Here is a 23672-nt window from a genome sequence, read left to right on the forward strand (position 1 = left end):
GAACATTATCGCTACGGCAGCGTCACATGCACATACCTGCTCTGTGATTTCGCTGTGACCAGCGAACCGCCTCCTTTCTAAGGGGGCCGTTCGTTCAGCGTCACAGCGACGTCACAGCAGCGTCACTGAACCGCCGCCCAATAGAAAAGGAGGGGAGGAGATGAGCGGCCGGAACATCCCGCCCACCTCCTTCCTTCCTCCTTTTCCGGTGGAGGCAGGTAAGGAGATGTTCGTCGCTCCTGCGGTGTCACACACAACGATGTGTGCTGCCGCAGGAACGACAAACAACATCGTACCTGTCGCTTCAGCGATATTAAGGAAATGAGCGACGTGACAACGCGCAACCATTTTTTACATTGTCCTCGTTGATCGTCGCTCATTTGCGTTACACGCTGCGATGTTGGTAACGGCGCCGGATGTGCATCACTAACGACGTGACCCCGACGATATCTCGTTGCCGATGTCGCAGCGTGTAAAGCCTGCTTTATTCTAATCTTTGTAAATCAAATTTGAGATCAGATTCTTACAGTGATCTATAAAGCTCAAGGGGATAAACTTCTTCATGACACATGATTTCAACAGCTGATGTGTGCCAGGCGCCAGTAGAATCACGTTCCACCTGCACCTATTAACGCCTTACATCTTGCAGTCAAATTCTGACATCGAGATGTATCAGCACGCTGTGATGAGCATAACTTACCCACCCCCATCGGAAGTCACATGACATGATCATGTGACTACCAATGGTTGCCATGGTAGCACAGGGTCATGTGATGACTCCTGTAGGTATCATGAGCCACTTTCTGCTTTTCTCCAGCTCTCAGCTGTGTAGCTGTGATCTGGAGAAATGGAAGAGCGATCAGACTGCTGATCTTTATAGTCCCCTAAGGGGGCTAGTAAAATAAAAAAAAATTGAAAAAAAGTTTTAAAAAATGTAAAAAAATAAATAAATAAAAAACCCCTATAAGTTCAAATCACCCCCCATTCGGCCCATAGAAAAGTAAAGGGTTACAAAAAGAAAAAATACACATTTTTGGTATAACCCTTAAAAACGTCAGCTCGAGAAGCAAAAAATAAGCTGTCACTGAGCCATGGATCCCGAAAAATTAGAATCCTACGAGTTTAGGAAAATGGCGCAAAAAGTGCACCACTTTTTTTGGACAAATTTGTGAATTTTTTTAACACCTTAGAAAAAGTAAACCTATACATGTTTGGTGTCTACAAACTCGCACCGACCTGAGGCATCACACCAACACATAAGTTTTATTATGTAGTGAACATGGTGAATAAAATATCCCAAAAACTATTGTGCAATCGGATTTTTTTTTCGAGTTTTTCCGCACTTGAAATTTTTTTGCTGCTTTCTAGTACACTACATGGTAAAACTTATGGTTTCATTTAAAAGTACAGCTCGTCCCGCAAAAAACAAGCCCTTATAGGGCAAGATTGACGGAAAAATAAAAAAGTTACGTCTCTTAGAAGAAGGGAAGCAAAAAAAAAAAAAGCGGATAATCGCCCGATCGCCAGGGGGAGAAGGGGTAAAACAATAAGGAAAGGCCCTACAGAGGTTTAAAGTCATAAGTAAAGTGCTCGCTCTGTTCAAGCCAATAGCTTAGTTATATCTAGTGCTTGAAAAGATCAAACAATCCAAGGGAACACGTCCACTTTGTCTATTACCTTTTTTCGGTGCTGAAAACGCATCTGTTATTAGTTTCAGCGTTGTATCTGAGTTGCATATCAGTACTTTTTTTTTTTTTTAGGGGGGGGGTGAATGGATGAAAACAGCTATTTCTTAGTGTTTTGGTTTTTCCAATGTTCACCGTGTGGTGCACATAATACGTTGCTCTTTAATTTGTAGCTCAGTACAATTATGGCAATACCAAATATATTACTACTTTTGCACAATCAAAACACTAAAACTATATCTGATTTTCCATGTTGCTTTATTCTAACACTTGGAGATCCTGACAGCTGATACATGTTGCCTTATCCACAGGCAGTATATACTGTATCAGACTGTGGCTGTATGATCTGAGCCACATATATTCAACTGTGAACCGCTGCAGCGCCTCACATAATATAGTCCAGTAGCCGCCAGGGACCGAGCTGTACTGGAAACAAGTCAGACAGCCGGGTCTCTTTGTGTGATCGGGCTCTCCCTACAAGTCACTCCAGGGCAGTGAGTTGGGACAAGCCGCCGGGCACGCGCCTGTCCAACTTGCTTTATCTCCAGCGACTATTGAACTATATTTTCATCTGAAGCGCTGCAGCGTTTCACAACATATGGCTCAGATTATACTGCCAGTGCCTGACACATGCTGCCTGTGGATCATGTATCAGCTGCCAGGTGCCCTGTAAAGTTGAGCACATCAATCTGCGGAGTACTGAATTCTCTCAAATCCACAGGTCCCTGCAGCTCTGAACATTTTCCGACTCAATTTGCGTTATTGTACACACTGCTGAAGTCTCAAAAGTAGGCTAATGACGTCAGCCGTGGCCACGCAGCCTTCCCAGCAATGCTCTGCAGCTAGGTATAGTGTAGCCAATTGGGGCTATCACAGCCAGTATAAAAGATGAGGGCCGGCAAAGCATTTTAGGCTTTTATAGCATAGGAATAGGATCTCAGCAGTGGTGTGATGATTGTGGTCACAGAGCGTGCGATCGTGAGCAGACCTGTGCAAGAGGAGGCCTGGCGACTCTAGCGTCCGATTCAGCTGGATGTGCGGCACAGGACACATAGTCAGCTGAAATGTATTGTGGCGCACAGACCCACCGAGCAGAGCAGTAACATCATGCGACGCCCATTGCAGGCATGCCGAAGCCAGCTGCTGACCTCTGCGTAAGCTATAAAAGAGGACACCACACATTGTGGGAGCAAGGGAAGGGGAGAAGAATTTTTTGTTCTTGTTTTAAGTGTGTTAGAAAACAGCAGCAGAGCAAGGCACATTATTACAGGATTGGGGAAGGAGGGGGCAAATACATAAGGAAGGGGCCAAGGTTGGGGACATTATACCAGAATGGATGACATTACTGGAAAAGCCCACAATGGAGAACATTATTACTGGAAAAGGGCACAGGATCGAGAACATTATTATTGGAAGGGACCCAGGATGGGGGGCATTATACCGGAAAGGGGCCAGGATAGAGACATTATTATAGGAATGGTTCCAGGATGGGTGACATTACAGCAGGAGGGGTGCAGGGAAGAGAGCATTCTTACTTGAAGGGGCACAGGATGTTGACATTATTACTAAAAGGGGCACAAATGGGGGACATTATTATTGGAAGACTCCCAGGATCGAGGTCAATATACCAGGAAAGGGAATAGGATGTGTGACATTAGTACAGGATGGGGGACAGTACTACATTATGGGAGGGGGGCAACTTGTTTGTCTTTAAAGATTTAGAACACTAAGAGGACCCATACTCAACATGCAGATGTGGGCCCAGGTCTAAATTTTGCACCGGGACCCATCAGACTCAAGTTACATCACTGGATGTCAGTGCGCACAGCAAATGCTACATTGGTATAGAAAAAGGCCTAGTTTAATTGTGCAGTGCTGAAGCAAAATGAAAATGGGAGTTGCAGACTTGGTCGGTGGCCACATTCACATCTTGAGTATTTTGTCAGTAGTTTACATTAGTATTTGTAAGCCAAAACCAGTTGAGGGTGAACATACAGAAGTGATGCTCCTGTTTTTTTATACTTTTCCTCTGTTCCACTCTGGATTTTTGCTTCCAAATAATGAGGTGAAATGCTTACCAAATACTGAATGTGTGAACTTGGTCTGTGAATAATCATCCAAAGATTCAACCGATATAGAGAGGTGATGGACCTGCAGAGTCAGTTTGATTGTGAATTGATTGATCTGTGATATAAGGCATTTACAGAACCTTCATAACATACTCTTGAGGGAAATGTAAGGCCCTTCTGTCCTAATTTTTCCACTAAACCAAAATCCTGAAACTAAGAATGTGTGCTTCTTGCATTGCCGTAAGAAAGGCATGCCAGGAGAAAAATAAAAGGTGCACATTGGGTGAGTACATAATGGCAAATGGAACAGCGGTAATGCAGAAAATGTGGGGTTCACTTTTTGGAATTGTGCTGAGATGGGCACGACGCCACTGTATGCAAAAATAAAAATCTGCTGTGCGGCCACTGTCCTTGTCCCACAGCTTGGTGATAAGGCATGACTGTGCTCCTGGCTTTATGCAGCATGTGGCGTCAGGACCACTCAAAAATTGTGGACAGATATTGGTGCAAAAGATAGATCGATTCTGTGTGTTATTAATGATGGCGAAATCTTTTTGTTATGTAATGTATTTTTAATAAATTCCAGATAGAAATAATATAATGAAATTCTATTAGTTCTCTTGCCTGTGTGTGTGTGTGTGTGTGTGTGTGTGTGTGTGTGTGTGTGTGTGTGTTTGTGTGTGTGTTTGTGTGTGTGTGTGTTTGTGTGTGTGTTTGTGTGCAATTTTTTTAAAATTATTTATTTTCAAATTAGGTTTGGAGAGTTTATGCTTTATTTCTATAATGCGAACATAAATTCTTTTTTTTTTTCTTTCAAAGATCCTATTGAACAGCATCGTCATCGCCTGTCAGCTTGGTTCAGTTGTTTGCCTACTGAAGAAAGGCATTTTGGCCCTTCCTTTGCCTTAGACTCCATCCATGTTGACCCTGTTATCCGCGAGTGTTCTCCAGAAGATATTCCGCGCCCACTGTTGGAACTAAATTTGCAAGCTCAACTGCAAAGTCCACTATGTTCTCAGAGCATGTCTGTGTCTCAGCTGTTCCTACCAGACACAACTGGAAAATCTGTTAGAAATGTGGTTCTTTATGGCACGGTTGGTACTGGAAAGAGCACACTTATTAGAAAACTTGTACTGGATTGGTGCCATGGACGTAATAGTGAGTTCCAGTTAATAATTCCTCTTTCCTGTGAAGATCTGTCCCAAGTTACCGCTCCTGTTTCGCTTACACGGCTCATTACCAAGAAGTATCTTCATCTGCGAGAACTGTTGCCCTCACTGCAGCATTATTCTGGTGTGCTCTTTATTCTCAATAGCTTAGAGTGGATGAATCTAGATTTCAGGATGGCCAACACTGAGTTATGTAGTGATCCGAATGATCCAATGCCCCCAGCAGCTCTCCTCGTAAATCTTATAAGAGGCTACCTGCTTCCGGAGGTGAGCATCATGCAGACAATGCATTACAAATGGCTGCTACAATCACAAGTGGGATTGGAAATGTATTAACTGTTTTGAAAATGATAAAGGATTTGTACAGTGCTTGCTTATTGTACATCCAGGTGACCGCTGCAGCCAATCATTGACTCTAGTGATGATGCTTGTATATATGTCAAAAGACTTCTAGGGCTTGTAATTGGTTCCAGAAGTCAGTCGGATGGATATTATGTATGTGCTGCAACAAAGTAAACAAAGAATGGTGCTGACCATTGGAGCTCTGCCACTGGAACATGCGTGGTTTCACATGTTTTATGTTTTTACAGTTGAAACCAGAAGACACATCTGCAGGTTTTTCTCACTATCTGACATGAAATCAGAATAAACCTTTCCCGATTTAGGTCAATTAGGAACCAAACATTATTTATATTTGCCGAATGCCAGAATAATGAGAGAGAGAGAATGTTTTCAGGCATTTTTATTACTTACTGCAAAGTCAAAGGTTTACATCCATTTCATTAGTATTTGGCACCATTGCCCTTAAACTGTATGACTTGGGTGAATCATTTTGGATCTCCTTCCACAAACTTGTCACAATAGTGGCAGGAATTTGGGTTCATTCCTTCTCACAGAACTGGTGTAACTGAGCCATATTTGTAGGTCGCCTTGCTCGTGCCAGACTTTTCAGCTTTGCCCATAAATTTTCAATAGGATTGAGATCAGGGATACGTGATGGCCACTCCAAAACATTGACTTTGTTATCCTTAAGCCACTTTGTAACCAGTTTAGCAGTTTGCTTCGGTTCATTGTCCATTTGGAAGACCCATTTCCACCCAAGCCTAAAGTTCCTGGCTGATGTCTTGAGCTGTTGCTTCAGTATTGCCACATAACCTTTTTCCCTCATGATGGCATCTATTTTGTGAAGTGCACCAGTTCTTCCTTTTGCAAAACAACCCCACAACATGATGCTGCTACCCTTGTATCTCACAGTTGGGATGGAGGTCTTCGGCTTCAAAGCTTGTCCCTTTTTTCTCCATACATAACGATGGTAATTATGGCCAAACACTTCAGTTATAGTTTCATCAGACCACAGGACATGTCTCCAGAAATTAAGGTATTTGTTCCTGTGTGCATTTGCAAACATTAATCTGGCTTTTTTATGTTTGTTTTTGAGTAATGGCTTCTTCCTGGCAGAGAGGCCTTTCAGCCCATGTTAATACAGCACACGTTCCACTGTGGCTAATGACACAGTCTTACCAGCTTCCACCAGCATCTTCATAAGGTCTTCTGCTTTTGTTCTTGGGTTGATATGCACATGTCTGGACAAATCACGTTCATCTCTGGTACATATGCCTATGCGGTATGATGGCTGGACATTCCCATCTTGTTTGTACTTGCATATAATTGTTTGTAGAGATGAACAAGGCTCCTTCAGGTATCTGTGAATTGTCCCCAAGGATAAACCAGACGTGTGCAAGTCCACAATTCTCTTCCTGAGATCTTGTATCTAAAAATAAGAAGCGCTAATAACACCAGATGGACAATGCAGTATATAGAGGATATACACTCACCTAATTTAGTTGTGAAAGTCACAATTACTGGTAAGCATGAGATAATGGCGTCTGCTGCAGTCCCACGTGGAAGAGCGTTCAAAGAGATGTATAGAAGGGGTTAACGCCGCGCATCAGCCAATATGAAACTGTAGAAGAGTTGATGAATGATAACTTTTCTTTTTATTTCATCAGTCTACGTGTTTCGAGGTCAAAAACCTCTTCCTCAGGAAGAGGTTTTTGTTGATGTATTGGTCCTCAGGAAGGTTTTTGATCTCGAAACGCGTAGACCGATGAAATAAAAAGAAAGTTATCATTCATCAACTCTTCTACAGTTTCATATTGGCTGATGCGCGGCGTTAACCCCTTCTATACATCTCTTTGAACGCTCTTCTTGAGATCTTGGCTGATTTCTTTTGACTTTCCCATAATGCTAACCAAAGAAGCAGTGTGTTTCAGGTGTGCATTAAAATGTATCCACAGGTGTGTCTCTAATTAACTCAGATGTTGCCAATAAACCTATCAGAAGCTTCCAAAGACATGACATAATCATATGGGCTGTCCCATATTGTTTAAAGGAATAGTACTCTTAGTGTATGTAAACCTCTGACTTTGCAAAAAGTAATAAAAATGCTTTAAAACATTCTCTCTTTCATTATTCTGTCAATTGGCAAATATAGTAATTTTGGTTCCTAATTGATCTAAAATGGGAAAGGTTTATTCTGATTTCATGTCAGATAGAGAGAAAAACATGCAGATGAGTCTTTATAGATAGTGGATAGAAACTTCTGGTTTCAACTGTATGTGTTTTTTTTTATTATTCTATGCAATCATAATTCGGTGATTGTATGAGGTGACAAGCTAAAGCAAGCATACAGTGCCTTGCGAAAGTATTCGGCTCCCTTGAATTTTTCAACTTTTTCAACCTTTTCCCACATTTCAGGTTTCAAACATAAGGATAAAAATTTAAATATTTTGTGAAGAACCAACAACGTGGTGCATAATTGTGAAGTTGAACAAAATTTATTGCTTATTTTAAACTTTAAAAAAAAACAACAAAAAACTGAAAATTGGGGCGTGCAATATTATTCGTCCCCTTTAAGTTAATACTTTGTAGCGCCACCTTTTGCTGCGATTACAGCTGCAAGTCGCTTGGGGTATGTCTATCAGTTTTGCACATCGAGAGACTGAAATTCTTGCTCATTCTTCCTTTTCAAATAGCTGGAGCTGAGTGAGGTTGGATGGAGAGCGTTTGTGAACAGCAGTTTTCAGCTCTTTCCACAGATTCTCTATTGGGTTCAGGTCTGGACTTTGACTTGGCCATTCTAACACCTGGATACGTTTATTTGTGAACCATTCCATTGTAGATTTTGCTTTATGTTTTGGATCATTGTCTTGTTGGAAGACAAATCTCAGTCCCAGTCTCCAGTCTTTTGCAGACTCCAACAGGTTTTCTTCAAGAATTGTCCTGTATTTGGCTCCATCCATCTTCCCATCAATTTTAACCATCTTCCCTGTCCCTGCTGAAGAAAAGCAGGTCCAAACCATGATGCTGCCACCACCATGTATGACAGTGAGGATGGTGTGTTCAGGGTGATGAACTGTGTTGCTTTTACACCAAACATATCATTTGGCATTTTGCCCAAGTAGTACGATTTTGGTTTCATCTGACCAGAGCACCTTCTTCCACATGTTTGGTGTGTCTCCCAGGTGGCTTATGGTAAACTTTAAACAACACTTTTTATGGATATCTTTGAAAAATGGCTTTCTTCTTGCCACTCTTCCATAAAGGCCAGATTTGTGCAGTGTACGACCAATTTTTGTCCTATGGACAGACTCTCCCATCTCAGCTGTAGATCTCTGCAGTTTATCCAGAGTGATCATGGGCCTCTTGGCTGCATCTCTGATCAGTCTTGTCCTTGTTTGAGATGAAAGTTTGGATGGACGGCCGGGTGTTGGTAGATTTGCAGTGGTATGATATTCCTTCCATTTCAATATGATCACTTCACAGTGCTTCTTGGGATGTTTAAAATTGTGGAAATCTTTTTGTAACCAAATCCAGCTTTAAACTTCTCCACAACAGTATCACGGACCTGCCTGTTGTGTTCCTTGGACTTCATGATGCTATCTGCGCTTTAAAGGGGTGGTTCACCCATATTTTTTATTGTCTAGATCGATATTATATTGAGAAACAATGTTTCTCTCAAATACCTTGTGTTGGCAATAGTGCCTGTGAGAGGCGCTATTGCAGACTGCTGTTCCCCGTCCAGTGACGTGCCCGTCAAGTGCTGCACACGTCACATCCGTGCAGCCGGCTGCATTCTGAGCCCATCTGCTCCCTGCTCCTCCTCCCTCTTCCCTCACAGCACAGCATGTCTCTTGCTTGCAGCGTTCTGCGAGGAGGGAGTAGGGAGGGGGAGCAGGAGACGCGCTGTGCTGTGAGGGAGGAGGGAGGGGGGAGCAGATGGGCTGTGACAGCAGTGAAACACGGCTCACAGCTCAGAGTCTGGAAGAATGTAGCCGGCTGCACGGATGTGACGTGTGCAGCATTTGACGGAGACGTCACTGGTCGGGGAACAGCAGTCTGCAATAACGCCTGTCACAGGCACTATTGCCAACACAAGGTATTTGAGAGAAACATTGTTTCTCAATATAATATCGAACTAGACAATAAAAAATATGGGTGAACCACCCTTTTAAACAGAACACTGAGACTATCACAGAGCAGGTGCATTTATACGGAGACTTGATTACACACAGGTGGCTTATATTTATCATCATCAGTCATTTAGGACAACATTGGATCATTCAGAGATCCTCAATGAACTTTTGGAGTGAGTTTGCTGCACTGAAAGTAAAGGGGATGAATAATATTGCATACCCCACTTTTCAGTTATTTATTCTTTAAAAAAGTTTAAAATAAGCAATAAATTTAGTTCACCTTCACAATTGTCCCACTTGTTGTTGATTCTTCACCAGAACATTACATTTTTTTATCTTTATGTTTGAAGCCTGAAATGTGGGAAAAGGTTGAAAATTCAGTGGGGCCGAATACTTTCGCAAGGCACTGTACTGCGGCTTCATTCTTGTGTATTCATTTGAGAGAGATCATTGAGGGGAATGTGTCTTCCTTGATACCCGTGGACATTGAATAGAATGATAGTTCATATCCTCCACAATGCTACTTCATTCAGTTGGTAAACTTGTAAGAGAAATAGAAATTCGGAAGCCGTGTTCTCATGATCAGACATCATGTTAATAGAAAAAATGTAAAAATGTTTTATGTTATTGTCTATTTTTTTTTTTTTTAGCGGGCACATAATTGATGAATCTACCGCCTTTCCTTTGCACATAATTGATGCCCTCAGTCTTTTGTAAAGTGATTACAATTGAGCAAATTGGGCTTAATTACAGATGTTTGTTTGCTTTTGAGCCATGTGATGACGTGTTGCCTAACTACTTCCCGTCAGCAAATTTTAATTTTAGCACATTTATTTTTTCCAAGAGCCTTTAACTTTTTTACATTTTTTTTCTCAGTAGGAAGGCTTGAGGTGTTTTGGGGATATAGCTTTGAATTACACCTTTCACTTAACCATATAATGTCCTGAAAAATGTGGAAAAAATCCCAAGTCAAACAAAATGGTAAAAAAATCCCAGTAATTTCTCCATAGTATTTTACTTTTTTCTCAGTGTGAACTTTTTATAGCATATTTTTTTAAGAAAGGTGTGGCGTTTAATACTAGGCAATTTAATGTTTTTCATTTTATGGTATTTACCAAGTGGGTTAAATTGTATATTTTTAGAGACTGGACGCTTAGACACATTAATACCTAATATGCTTATTTATTGATGGGAAAATGAAGGGATTTAATTTTTTTATATATTTTTAAATATATTTTTCAGTCTTTTAAAACAATATATACAGATTGAGATTGTGACTTTGGGGATAGGCACAGATCCCCCTCTATTGTCCAGGATGGAACCACTTAAATGCTGCTGTTAGAGATTGACAGAGGCATCTAAGTAGTTAAACAATAGTGATCGGAGCTAATGCCATTGGCTGCTGTTAACTGCATGTGCCTAGTGTATAACACAGCCAGCACCTGCTGTGTATGGAGAGGGCGCAGCTTCAGAATCCAATCTATACACTTGCAACCAACATGATGTACATGCATTCACATGTCAGGTAGGGGTTAAAAATAAAAAGAAATAATAACCATTTTAAACTCTAACTAAATTATTTGGTAAATAGCACATACTGCAGAGTGTATGTACACACATGGACAAAGTTGGTACCTTCTGGTAAAGTAAGAAAAATCTACAGTGGCCACTAAATAATTTAAAATTGACAAAAAATAACTTTCAATTTAGATTTACTGAATATCAACTAATGACAGATAGACATTGCTTTCAAATTGTGGTTTAACAGAAAAAAAAACTACTAAAAAACAAACTAATGAAAATAGCCTGGTCAAAAGTGATGGTACCCCTAGAAATTATTAAAAATAAGTTGACCATAAGGGCATGTGAAACTAAGCTGTGTCCTGTAATGAGCATCTAAGGTGTCTACAAACTTGTAATCAGTCAGTCTGCCAATATATATAGAGAAAAAAGTAGTCACTGTGCTGTTTTGCATCATGGTGTGTACCACACTGAACATGGACCAAAGAAAGCTAAAGAGAGAGTTGTGTCAGGAGATTAGAAAGAAAATTATAGACAAACATGTTAAAGGTGAAGGCAATGAGACCATCTCCAAACAGTTTGATGTTCCTGTTACCACAATTGCATATATTATTCAGAAGTTTAAGATTTATGCTATGGGACTGTTCCAACCTTTATGCACAAGGCCGCATGAGGTAAATTGATAACAAATTGTAGAGACAGATAATACAAGTGGTAACCAAATAACCCAAAACAACTTCCAAAGAAATTTAAAGGTGAACTCCAAGATTAAGGTACATCAGTGTTAGATAGCACCATCTGTCACTGTCTTGGCCAAAGTGGACTTCATGGAAGGCTTTAGAGGAGGAAACAACTGTTGAAAGCAAATCATTGAAAAGTGAGAACTGGAATAAGCAAAAATGCATATTAATAAGCCACAAACCTTCTGGGAGAAAGTCCTTTGGAAAAATGTGACTAAACTGTACTGTTTTGACAAAGTCCCATCAACTTAATGTTCACTGACGCAAAAATGATGCATCCAAAGAAAAGAATGTTCCTACTGTGAAACATGGAGGAGGCTCGGTTATGTTTTGGGGCTACTTTGCTGCATCTGACCTAGGGTGTCTTGAATCTGTGCAGGATAGAATACAATCTCAAGACCATTAAGACATTCTCGAGCAAAATGAGCAGCCCAATGTCAGAAAGCTTGGTTTGAGACCAAGATAATGGGTTTCTCAACAGGATAATTGCGCAAAACACATAGCTAATAACATTGGCTTCTATGAGCCCTGATCTAAATCCTATTGAACATCTTTCAAAGTTGTTAAAACGTGTAGTCTGTAGAAGGCACCTTCACACCTGAGACACAAGGAGCAGTTTGCTCATGAGCAGTAGCCAAAATTTGTGTGGAAAGGTGCAGAAGCACCATTAAAATTACAGAAATAATTTGTTTGGTGTGATTGCTTCAAAAGGTTGTGCAATCAAAATATTAAAGGGGTACTCCAGGGAGATACACAACTTTTCTAATGCTTGGCTACAATCCCATACCATAGACCTTAAACTTCTGAAAAATATGTACAGAACATCAAGCTGTTTAGAGATGGTCTTATGGCCTTCACATTTAACATGGTTTTCTATAATTTTCTTTCTAATGTCCTGAGTCAACTCTCTCTTTAGCTTTCTTTGTCCATGTTCAGCGTTGTACACACCATGATACCAAACAGCACAGTGACTACTTTTATATTAGGGATCATTCTGGGTTTTTTTGACCTTAACAGAAGGGTACCAATAGTTTTCTCCATGTGTATATCCTAGTATGTGGGCTATATTATAAAACCCTGTAAGTTAACAGGATTGTCTCATCCTATTAAATCAAGAAGAATGTAGAGTGCTTGTAAAAACATACAACATTGCAATTTAAAATCCTCTCAGTTCTCAAGAGTTCAGGTGGCCAGTTTCCTAGTTAAGATGCAGACACTTGCAAGTTGTTTACTAAACAGCTTGTATGCTCTAATCTGAAGCTGGCCAGATCACTGGATCCAGCCTTCTTCAGTGCTCCTGCTCTTCTCAATGCTGCAGAGCTAAATCATCCTCTACCAGTAACTTCAAAGGGAGCACAGTGCCCATACCACCACCCTGCAGCGGGAGTGCACTGCCCCCAGTAAGCAGGAAAACAGGAGGCAGGGAAGCGGTGTGTTCCTGAAGATTGACAGTGAGACAACCACTTTACTATAATAATTTGTGTAAATTGAATTTTAGAAAGGAATAAAAAGTTTATATTTATTATTCTTACTATCCCTTTCAGGCAAATGTGTTGGTGACTACTCGACCCTCAGCACTGAAACGAATCCCAGGGAAGTATGTAGGTCGGTATGCTGAGATATGTGGATTTTCCGACATGGAGCTACAAAAGATGTACTTCCAGTTACGTTTGGGCCACAAAGATGCAGATCCACGAGAAACGGAGAACTTGGCATCAATGTTAAGCCGCAACCTGGAACATCACAGCCAATTGTCGGCTGCGTGTTTTCTGCCTTCCTATTGTTGGCTGACCTGTGCTACATTACACTTGCTGTATTATACAAAGCCTGATGACTCGCGTACCACACTGACCGGCATCTACACTACTTTTTTACGTTTAAACTTTGCTGGTGAAGTATTGGATATAACGCATCCCTCTAAAATTTCTTTGATGCTGTATGTGGCACGCACTGTAGGCAAACTGGCTTATGAGGGCTGTAAGTCTCGACGTACCAAATTCAGTGAAGCTGATATCACAAAGTGTTTTCATGTACAAATGAACAGCGAGGAAGAGCTCAACCTTCTGACGGTCTTCAGATCTGATGCTTTTCGTTTTTTTCTTACTCCCTGTGTCCAGCCGGGCCAAGAAAGCCTCTTTGTCTTTGCTATACCTGCTATGCAGGAATACTTAGCTGCACTATATGTAGTGTTGGGAGAAAATAAGACTGCATTGCAACGGCTGGGGAAAGAGCTTTCTGAGATCATCAGCAAAGCTGGAGAAGACGTGGTTGCTGTGGTCAACGTGTTGTCGAAGTTTCTTCCTCTGCGCATCTTCACACTTTTTAATCTTTTACGTGTAGTGCCACGTCTTTATGGCAGAGTGAGTGGACAGAGTCGTGACAACATAGCTCAAACAATGACTGCGGAAATGTTTAGAGAAGAGGATTCCTATAATGACGATGTGCTAGACCAAATAAACTCCAGCATCCTTGGTGTTGAGGGACCGTTACAGCCAGCAGAGGACGATAGTTACAGCAGTCTAGAAGCATTTGAACTATTTCCCATTTTTATGGCAGGGCTTCTGTCCCGTCACAATCGAGCCATGCTTGACCAACTAGGCTGCACTATTATGAACATGGATGCTCTAAAAATAACACGTGCCCTGAAGAAACATCTGTTACGATGCAGTCTTCGCAGATTGCCGCCTTCTGAGCTAATGGACTTTCTCTTCTTTCTATATGAGTTTCAAAATCCAGATTTCACAGCAGGACTCGTAACTTCACTTCGAGATTTGGATCTCTCCACTGTTCGCATGACACCACTTAAATGTAATGTGGTTGCCACTGTCATCGGAGGGTCAGGGAAATTAATGACAGACGCCAACCTCAGCTCCTGTCACCTAGATCCTGACGCCCTTCATACATTGGCACCTGTACTCCGAAGATGCCAGAATGTGAAGTGAGGCCCGTTAGAAAGGGGTTATATTATGTCTTGTGGATGGGGTGAAATCGTACACCTGTTACTGAAGAAGGCTGTTTTGAGACCATGATTTGCAAATCTACCGGAATATTTCTACAAGTCTAGGTTGACTTTTATGTTTTGACATTTACTAGGAGCTTGCAGCAGATAGTTTTCGAAACCATGGCCTCTGAGTTAGACCTTTAGTTCATTTGTTAGAAAGGGTAGTCATGGAGGCAGTTTTGACAGATTTACAATACACTGTACAGACTTCTCAATTTGATTTAAAAACATACATACTCTTGTTCTGCTGGGTTCATTAAGAAGAAAAAAGTCAAATTAATTGTGATAATTTTAAAATTTTCGACATAGATTACAACCAATGGAGAGATACAGGTACATCTTTATGACACGAGGAGAGGTTGGAAAAGTTGGATTTGTGTAATGCCTGCCTGGATCCACAGACTCAGACGGGCTGTAATGGATAGGCTAGAGGGAAGCCACTCACCCAGCAGGACCCCCAGAACCCTCAAACCCTTTAACCCCTATACAAGGATTTGGAATTACACAGGGCCCTGGAAATCACTACCTGTGGGAAGGCTGCAGTCCAGAGAGTAGTCATCAGGCAGGGTGAAACCAGGAATTGCGGAACAGGGACAGAATCGGCAGGAAAGGACGTAATCCGAAACAAGCAGAGGTCAAAACCAGATCAGGCAGTGAGGTACAAAAACAGCAGGCAGGAGGGTAGTCAGGAAACAAGCGGTAATAAGCACACAAAATCACATAACAGGACGAAACAGGAGCCAGAATTTTCAGAACTATCTCTGGCAGTGGTCAGCAGACAGGAGGGGCATTAAAAAGGGTGTGGTGTCTTCCCATAGGCTGTAGCTGAATGATAGTACTTCAGCTGGGAGACAACCGCCAACCACAGTCAGCCAGTGGCACTGCAGATCCCCAGGAAACCCAGACCAGTGGATGAGCGGAGCCTGCATTCACCGGCGCCGCTGGCATCGACTCCTCTCCCATCACCAGCACTATCCACGGCAGGAGCACGGCGTCGCCTGGCGATCGGAGCAGAAGTCGCTGGAGCGGACTCCAGTAGTGACGTAACAATTTGTTTAGCGTAGAAAAAAGACGTCTCAGAAGAGATCTCATTTATACGTATAAATACATGTGTGGTCAATATAAAGGACTGGCACATGACTTATTCATTCCAAAGACAATACTAAGGACCAGGGGGCATACATTATGGGTAGAAGAAAGGCGATTCCAGCAGCTAAATGGGAAAGGGTTCTTTACAGTTAAAGCAGCCAGACTGTGGAATGACCTACCACAAGAGGTAGTAATGACTGAGACTATAACAGCTTTTTAGAAAGGGCTGGATGATTTCCTCAGTGCACAACATTGTTTGTTATAAATGATTTAGTAATGAAATGTATAATTGGTAGAAGAAGGTTGAACTAGAAGGATCTAGGCCTTTTTTTCAACCTATATAGCCATAAGTAACTTAGAATTATTTTATTCTAGCTAGTCATGTCTCAGTAGAAAAAGATAAAGAAGCCCTAGGCTGGAGCACAACTTTCCAAATTATGGCTTCATAAATTATAAAATGTGTTAATATTGGGAAAAAAAGACGTATACTTAGTTTTACTTACCTTGTGTTCTTCTTGTTTACAGTTTGCATATGAACTCATTAGGTCCTGATTCCTGTCAAGAAATAAAGGACCTATTGTTACACCCAGATTGTTCAATCAGCTATTTAAGGTAAGTGATTCTGATGATGGACTCAGCCATTTCAAAGTTTAAAAGGGTTTTCCCACAGAAAAAGTAAATTTTAATTAATAGATCTTGAAAAATAATAAGTTCCATAATTGGATGTGTTTAAAAAAATGTTCCAGTTCTGAGTTAATCTTTTATATGTGCTCCTGCTATGTATTGTTATTTGCTGTGTCTGACCATGCAGAGTTGCTCCAGTTCATGGTCAATATATACCACAGCTCCTGGCCAGGAGGTAGGAAGTATAAGGCTAAGTTCACACAGGACGTTTTTGCAGTGTTTTTTTTCCTGACCAAAACCTGACCTTGTGGCAGGATGTCTCCTGGGAGTCATCTGCGGGTTTTGGTGTGGTTGTTGTGGCGTTTTTACAGTGTTTTTTTCTGTGATGTCAAAACCTGCAATAGTTCAAGAGTACCCGAGTGCTGGGCCGGGCTGGTATTGACCTGGATACGGCACTCTGGTAGTAAAAAAAAAAGTAAAGCAAGCGTGCTATACTTACCAGTCTCCGGTAGATGCTAGAGTGTATGGGCTCTTTCCAGGTACGACGTCATTCAACAGGTCCCTATCACATGAGGGGCAGGGGGGTGAAGCATGATTATTAGTGGAAGGGAGAAAACATGGCCAAGCTCACTAACCCAGCTGATCATAATCCACTAACTTGGAAGGAGCCCGTACATTCTAGGCTCAACCAAACCTGATCCCGCGGGTCGCTCATTCACCTCATGCATATTCACTGTTCCCCCCCTTTCCCCCCCACTGGAGTCTGCGGGTCTATCGTACAATAAAAAATAAATACAAAATGATGTAGGGTCCCCCCATAATTTGATACTCAGCACAGATAAAGCCTACAGCCACAGGCTGCAGCCCCGAGCTGTGTGCTTATCTTGCTGGGTATCAAAATAAGAGGCACCGCACGCTGTTTTTAATTATTTAAATAAATAACTAAAAAACAAATAACAGCGTGAGGTCCCCCTAATATTGATACCCAGCCAAGATAAAGCCTACAGCTGGGGGCTGGTGTTCTCAGGCTGGAGAGACCCAGCCTAAAAATATTAGGCTGCAGCTGCCCAGGTTTGTCGAATCCATAAGATGCGACAATCCCAGCACTTTTCCCGCCTCTTCTTGAATTGCCCTGGTGCGGTGGCAATCGGGGTAATAAGGGGTTAATCGCAGCTCATAGCTGTGACTAAGCCCTAGATTGGTAATGGCAGGCGTCTATGAGACCCCCCCATCACCAATCTGTAATAAGTGACAATAAATAAACACAAACACCAAAAAAGTCCTTTATTTGGAATAAAATGCAAAAAGCCCCCTCTTTTACCACATTATTAACCCCATATTCACCCCTGCAGGTCCGACTTAATCTACACGAGGTCCCACAGCGATTTAGCTCTGCTACAGCTGAAGATCACAGTGAGCGGCCATAGAATAGGACTGGCCTCTGTGAGCTCCAGAGAATGAATGAGCCGCACGATCGGCAGTCACATCACTCAGGTGATTCCCAGTCGTCACAGCTGTCGATACCTGTGACCGTTAATAGCCTGAGTGAGGTCACCGCTGAATGCGCGTCTCTCTCAATCTCTGTATAGACCTGCTGACCAGGTCTGTGATTGGTTACAGTCAGATGCAGTGAATATGTAATGAGCAGGGAAGTTGAGGAGCCGCGGGAGTGTACAACCGCTTCGGTGATTCGGTAAATATACCGTGCCTGCTCCAATCCCCCTATCCCCACCACCATTTTTAAGTACCGGCCAAATACCCTGGATCAATTCCGGGCCTAAACGGGTTTAACCCAGTTGGATCCGCTGATTCAGGGTATCTGTGAGTCCACCTGTCACTAGGGTGAAAACCATAGCAAAAGTGCTGAAAAGAATTGACATGTCCATTCTTTTCATAACGCAGCAAAACCTGAGGTGGTTCACAAAACAGTCAGGAAAAAATCCTGGAGGTGACTTGTGTGTGTGCATGAGATTTCAGAAATCTCATAGACTTTGCTGGGACTTTAAAAAGCAGCATTTTATTACCATGGATTTGCATAAAACCAAGGCAAATCCGTAGCTAAAAACACTACAAAAACGCCATGTGAACATACCCTAAAGGCCCAGTCACACACAACAACTTACCAGCAATCCTGACAACGATACGACCTGATAAGGATTGCTGGTAAGTCGCTGGGAGGTTGCTGGTGAGATGTCACACAGTCAGACCTTACCAACGATGCAGGAACGATGAGCGACCTGTATAATGATCTCGGCAGTCGTTGGGACCCTGCCACAGCAGCTCAGGAGGTCGTTGGTAGGCGTCAAACACAGCGATGCGTCCTGCCCAGTAGGACCTCGCCTTTAAAGAAAATGGTCTGGAGCATTCAGAAAACGATTAGCGATCTCACAGGAGGGGCCTGATCGCTGGTAGGTGTCACACATAACGAGATCGCTGGCGAGATCGTTGCTACGTCACAGAAACTGTGACTCGGCAATGATCTCGTTAGCGATCTCGTTGTGTGTGATGGGGCCTTTAGTCAAATGTGATAAGTGAGTAAACAGAAAAAACAGCAGGGGCTATATACTGTTGCTTTCTGAGCTAACACAAGTAAGTAATACTGATACCCACTGCTCCATTTTCAAAACTACCCAGGTCTCCTGGCGATCTATGGACTGCCTGCTCAGTTCGGAAATGTGACCTCTACAATCAATCACTGATATTGTCCAATGGATCAGATTTTTAGGTTTTGGATCACAAATACACACAGTGGTAATGCATGGCATATCCAGTTATATCACAAATAAATCAGCATGTATTATATTTATTCTAAGACAATGGGTGAACAGAAAAGGTGCTAAGCTCACTGTCTAACTAAAATAAAGTCTGCTAACCCCTCATCAATATAAAAAATACATAGGTGTAAAGCGCGGGAGCATGAGAAACATATAACTGAATCGGAAACTATATACCAAATCTGGATATAGCACAAACTTTATTTTATTGTAATTTTATGTGATATACCAACACTAAATAGCTTGTATTTGTGAAGTGTAGAGGAAATAATGCTTGGTTTTGTAAGTATTATAAAATATAGATCTGCAAATTGTGACATGTTTTTGTATCCAGCCCCCCCTGATTCAATACTTTGTAGGACCACCTTTCACTGCAATTACTGCTGCAAGTCTTTTGGGTTCTGTCTTTACCAGCTGTCCAGATTTAGAGGCTGAAATTTTTGCCCATTCTTCGTAAAAGAGCTGTAGCTCAGTGAAATTGTATGTAGGTGTCTGTGAACAGCAATATTTTTTAAGTTTTGCCACAGATTCTCAATGGAAGTTATTGCTGGACTGGGACTGGGACATTCACACACATTAATGTGCTTTGATCTAACCTATCTAGTGTGGCTCTGTATGTTTAGGGTTGTTGTCCTATTGGAAGACAAACCTATGCCCCAGTTTCAAGTCTTTTGAAGCCTCTAACAGGTTTTCCTTCAGAATTGCCCTTTAATTAACTGCTTTCATTTTCCCATCAACTCTGACCAGCTCATTGTTACTGCTGAAGAAAAGCCTCTTCACAGCATGATACTGCCACCACCATGTTTGACAGTAGGGATGGTGTTTCAGGGGGATGTGCAGTGATAGTTTTCCACCACATCTAGCATTTTGCATTTAGCTTAAAACATTCCACTTAGGTTCCACCTTCTTCTCCCTGTGTCCCCAAAATCGCATGTAGGAGAAGGTACTCTGATCAGATGAGACAAAAGTAGAACTTTTGAACTTCATAAATCTGATGTCGATCTCTTTGAAAAGTCACAAAAGTTTTGTGCAAAGCAAAGTTGTGCAAACCCTTTGTGACTTTTGGCATTTTCATGCTAGTTTTGCCCAGTTCCACCAAAACAGAAAAGGGTGTCACAGGGTGTGACCCCAACTGTCATACCAAACCATTGACACCTCGGCATAACAGGCATATCAATAGGCTCACAGAATGTTGCACTCCCATGCCATTGCTCATTAAATTCTGTTGTCAGAGTTTGACAGCGACTTTTAACAGGTTAAATCGCCACCTGTGATTATTAATGGAAGGTCCATTACCTGACGAGTATGGAGACCGCTCCATACACCTGCTTCCAAAATGCATCTTACATGGCTGGCAACATTTCTTAAAGGGGTTAATAGTTCTTTTGGCAAATAAGTCTTTCCTTCTATGGAGATTGAACTTTTTTCTTAAGACGAAGGAAACGCCATCTTGTTTTACGTGAAACCGCTTTTGACCATGTTTTTTGTATGGCAATTTATGTACATGAGAAAGTTAATCATGTTCACCCTTATTCATCTCTTCTTAAGATTTACTAAATGTAATTTTTTTATCTTTTTCCTCCTAACCAATATCCTCCATGCTCCTTGTCAGATTTTTGGATATTTTTTGTACTTTTCTCTATCTCCAGTGCATCACTTCTATGAACTTGTGTCCAGAACTGAGCTGCATATTCCAGAGAAGGTCACTCTAAGGGTAAGTTCACACAGTGCGTTTTTCGCGGCGTTTTTGCGCAGTTTTCGGGTGCGTTTTTGCTCAGAAAACTGCATGACTTTGCTTCCCCAGCAAAGTCTATGAGTTTTCATTTTTGCTGTCTGCACACAGCGTTTTTTTTCAGCTGTGTTTTTGTGGTGCCACAAAAACGCAGCATGTCAATTATTCCCGCGTTTTTCACTGCGCTTTTCATCCATTGAGTGCAATGGGATGTTGAAAAACGCAATGAGAAACGCAAATAGCTGCGTTTTGGTGCGTTTCTTAGACCAAAAATGCAGCTATAAACGCAGGAGGTGGATAGTAAAGTGACATGTACAGGAAGAGGATTCTTTCTGTCAGTAAACACAGAAGCGTGAATCCTCCCGGTACCGTCACCGCCGCGTCCACCTCCAGTCCTGTGCATGTATGCTGCCGTGCGGCGCCATGTTCGGGTGGGAGGTGGAAGCGGCTGCGAAAACAAAAGTGAACAGTTGAAAAAAAAAAAAGTCATACTCACCTGTCTGCAGGGTCTCGGTGCCATGCCCGCTCCCATCTCCTCTCACGGTATCGCCGCTCCAGCTGTGTGCAGACGGCCGGGACACCTCCGATAGATGCAGGACCTGGCGATGGATCACCTGATGCAGTCACCTGACGCAGTCACCTGACGCATCAGCTGATCGTAAGTATCGCGGTGACGCGGGCGCCCGACCGGTTTAAACTATCAGCGGATGCGTCAGGAGACTTCATCCCTGATTACCGGCAGGTGCTGCAGCGATCGGACGGGATCAGACTCCCGCCCCATCGCTCCAGGAGCTGCCGGTAATCAGCACATAAGTGAGTACTTTTTTTTTTTTTTTGCACCGATGCATCTACTGATTGTATAAATGGCTTTTATACAATCAGCTGATGTGTGATGTGCTTCAGCCCCTAGAACCTGACACATCATCTGATCGCTTTGCCTTCCAGCAAACCGATCAGATGATATTGGATCCGGATTGGACGGAGCGGGACCCTTTACCCAGGATTACTGCGGAGGGGGGGTTCTTTATTTCAATAAAGATGGAGTCACTAATTGTGTTGTGTTTTATTTCTAATAAAAATATTTTTCTGTGTGTTGTGGTTTTTTTTTATCTTTACTAGAAATTCATGGTGGCCATGTCTAATATTGGCGTGACACCATGAATTTCGGGCTTAGGGCCAGCTATACAGTTAGCCCTAACCCCATTATTACCCAGCGAGCCACCCGGCATCAGGGCAGCTGGAAGAGTTGGATACAGCGCCAGAAGATGGCGCTTCTATGAAAGCGCCATTTTCTGGGGTGGCTGCGGGACTGCAATTCACAGCGGGGGTGCCCAGAAAGCATGGGCACCCTGCACTTTGGATTCCAGTCCTCAGGTGCCTAGTTGTACCCGGCTGGACTCAAAAATTGGGCGAAGCCCACGTCATTTTTTTTTAAATTATTTCATGAAATTCATGAAATATATAAAAAAAAAGGGCTTCCCTATATTTTTGGTTCCCAGCCGGGTACAAATAGGCAGCTGGGGTTGGGGGCAGCCTGTACCTGCCTGCTGTACCCGGCTAGCATACAAAAATATGGCGAAGCCCACGTCATTTTTTTGGGGGGCAAAAAACTCCTGCATACAGTCCTGGATGGAGGATGCTGAGCCTTGTAGTTCTGCAGCTGCTGTCTGCTCTCCTGCATACACTATTGGATGGAGTATGCTGAGCCTTGTAGTTCTGCTCCCTCTGCCTCCAGCATACAGTCCTGTATGGAGCATGCTGATCCTTGTAGTTCTGCAGCTGTCTGCTCTATTGTATACACTAGTGGAGAATGAAGAACATATTGAAGAAGGAAATGACATCAGACCTTTTTTTCTTTGTCGCTCCATTGGGAGACCCAGACACTTGGGTGTATAGCTTATGCCTCCGGAGGCCACACAAAGTATTACACTAAAAGTGTAAAGCCCCTCCCCTTCTGCCTATACACCCCCCCGTGCATCACGGGCTCCTCAGTTTTTATGCTTTGTGCGAAGGAGGCTGACATCCACACATAGCTCCACAGCTTAGTCAGCAGCAGCTGCTGACTAGGTCGGATGGAAGAAAAGAGGGCCCATAACAGGGCCCCCAGCATGCTCCCTTCTCACCCCACTTTGTCGGCGGTGTTGTTAAGGTTGAGGTACCCATTGCGGGTACACAGGCAGGAGCCACATGCTGTTTTCCTTCCCCATCCCTTAATGGGCTCTGGGTGAAGTGGGATCCTAATCGGTCTCCAGGCACTGGGACCGTGCTCCCTCCGCAGCCCCTGGGAATCTGCTGGATAGGAGCTGGGTATCGTCAGGGACAAGGCCCTGCTACAGTGAGGTACTCTGTGTCCCCGTGGGGACCGCGCATGGAGCGCTTGTGCCATACACATTGCAGCACTGCTGGGTGTGATAGTGCGCCGGGGACTACCGCGCTGGCCGCGCTTATATGCCGGCCGCGCTTATAACTTTAGTCCCCGGCTTCTGCGGCCTAGTATCGCATATTCCCGCCCACAGGCCTGCCAGTCAGGGGAAGGGCGGGACGCTGCACAGATCGTCAGCGCTGAGGGCTGGAGCATACTTTGTATCCTCCTCCCCCCTCACTCAGTACACTGGGGCACTAGATTCCCGCACTTTCTTGGGCACGCCCACGGTCCCCTCCTCCCCACAGAACGCCGGCAGCCATTCCTGTCAGCGATTCAGACGCTGGAGAGGAGAGACAACACAGGGAGACCCAGGCAGGGAATCTGGTGATCACACAACCGCTCTGAGCGGTCGGTAAGCAGCACCTGTG

At 42.9% G+C, this 23672-nt stretch overlaps 1 protein-coding gene across 2 annotated transcripts in view; it reads left to right on the top strand.

Annotated features, from left to right (window-relative positions):
• The window catches only part of NLRX1 (NLR family member X1), a 111365-nt gene that overhangs the window by 72218 nt on the left and 15475 nt on the right, over window positions 1-23672 (top strand). For both annotated transcript variants that reach the window (XM_075327515.1, XM_075327516.1), the window contains exons 4-6: window positions 4574-5190; window positions 13204-14597; window positions 16275-16361. In XM_075327515.1, the coding sequence (XP_075183630.1) occupies window positions 4574-5190; window positions 13204-14597; window positions 16275-16361 (2098 nt within the window). The remainder of the gene's footprint in view (window positions 1-4573; window positions 5191-13203; window positions 14598-16274; window positions 16362-23672) is intronic.

Source organism: Anomaloglossus baeobatrachus, chromosome 11 (assembly GCF_048569485.1).
Source record: "Anomaloglossus baeobatrachus isolate aAnoBae1 chromosome 11, aAnoBae1.hap1, whole genome shotgun sequence".
Lineage (NCBI taxonomy): Eukaryota > Metazoa > Chordata > Amphibia > Anura > Aromobatidae > Anomaloglossus > Anomaloglossus baeobatrachus.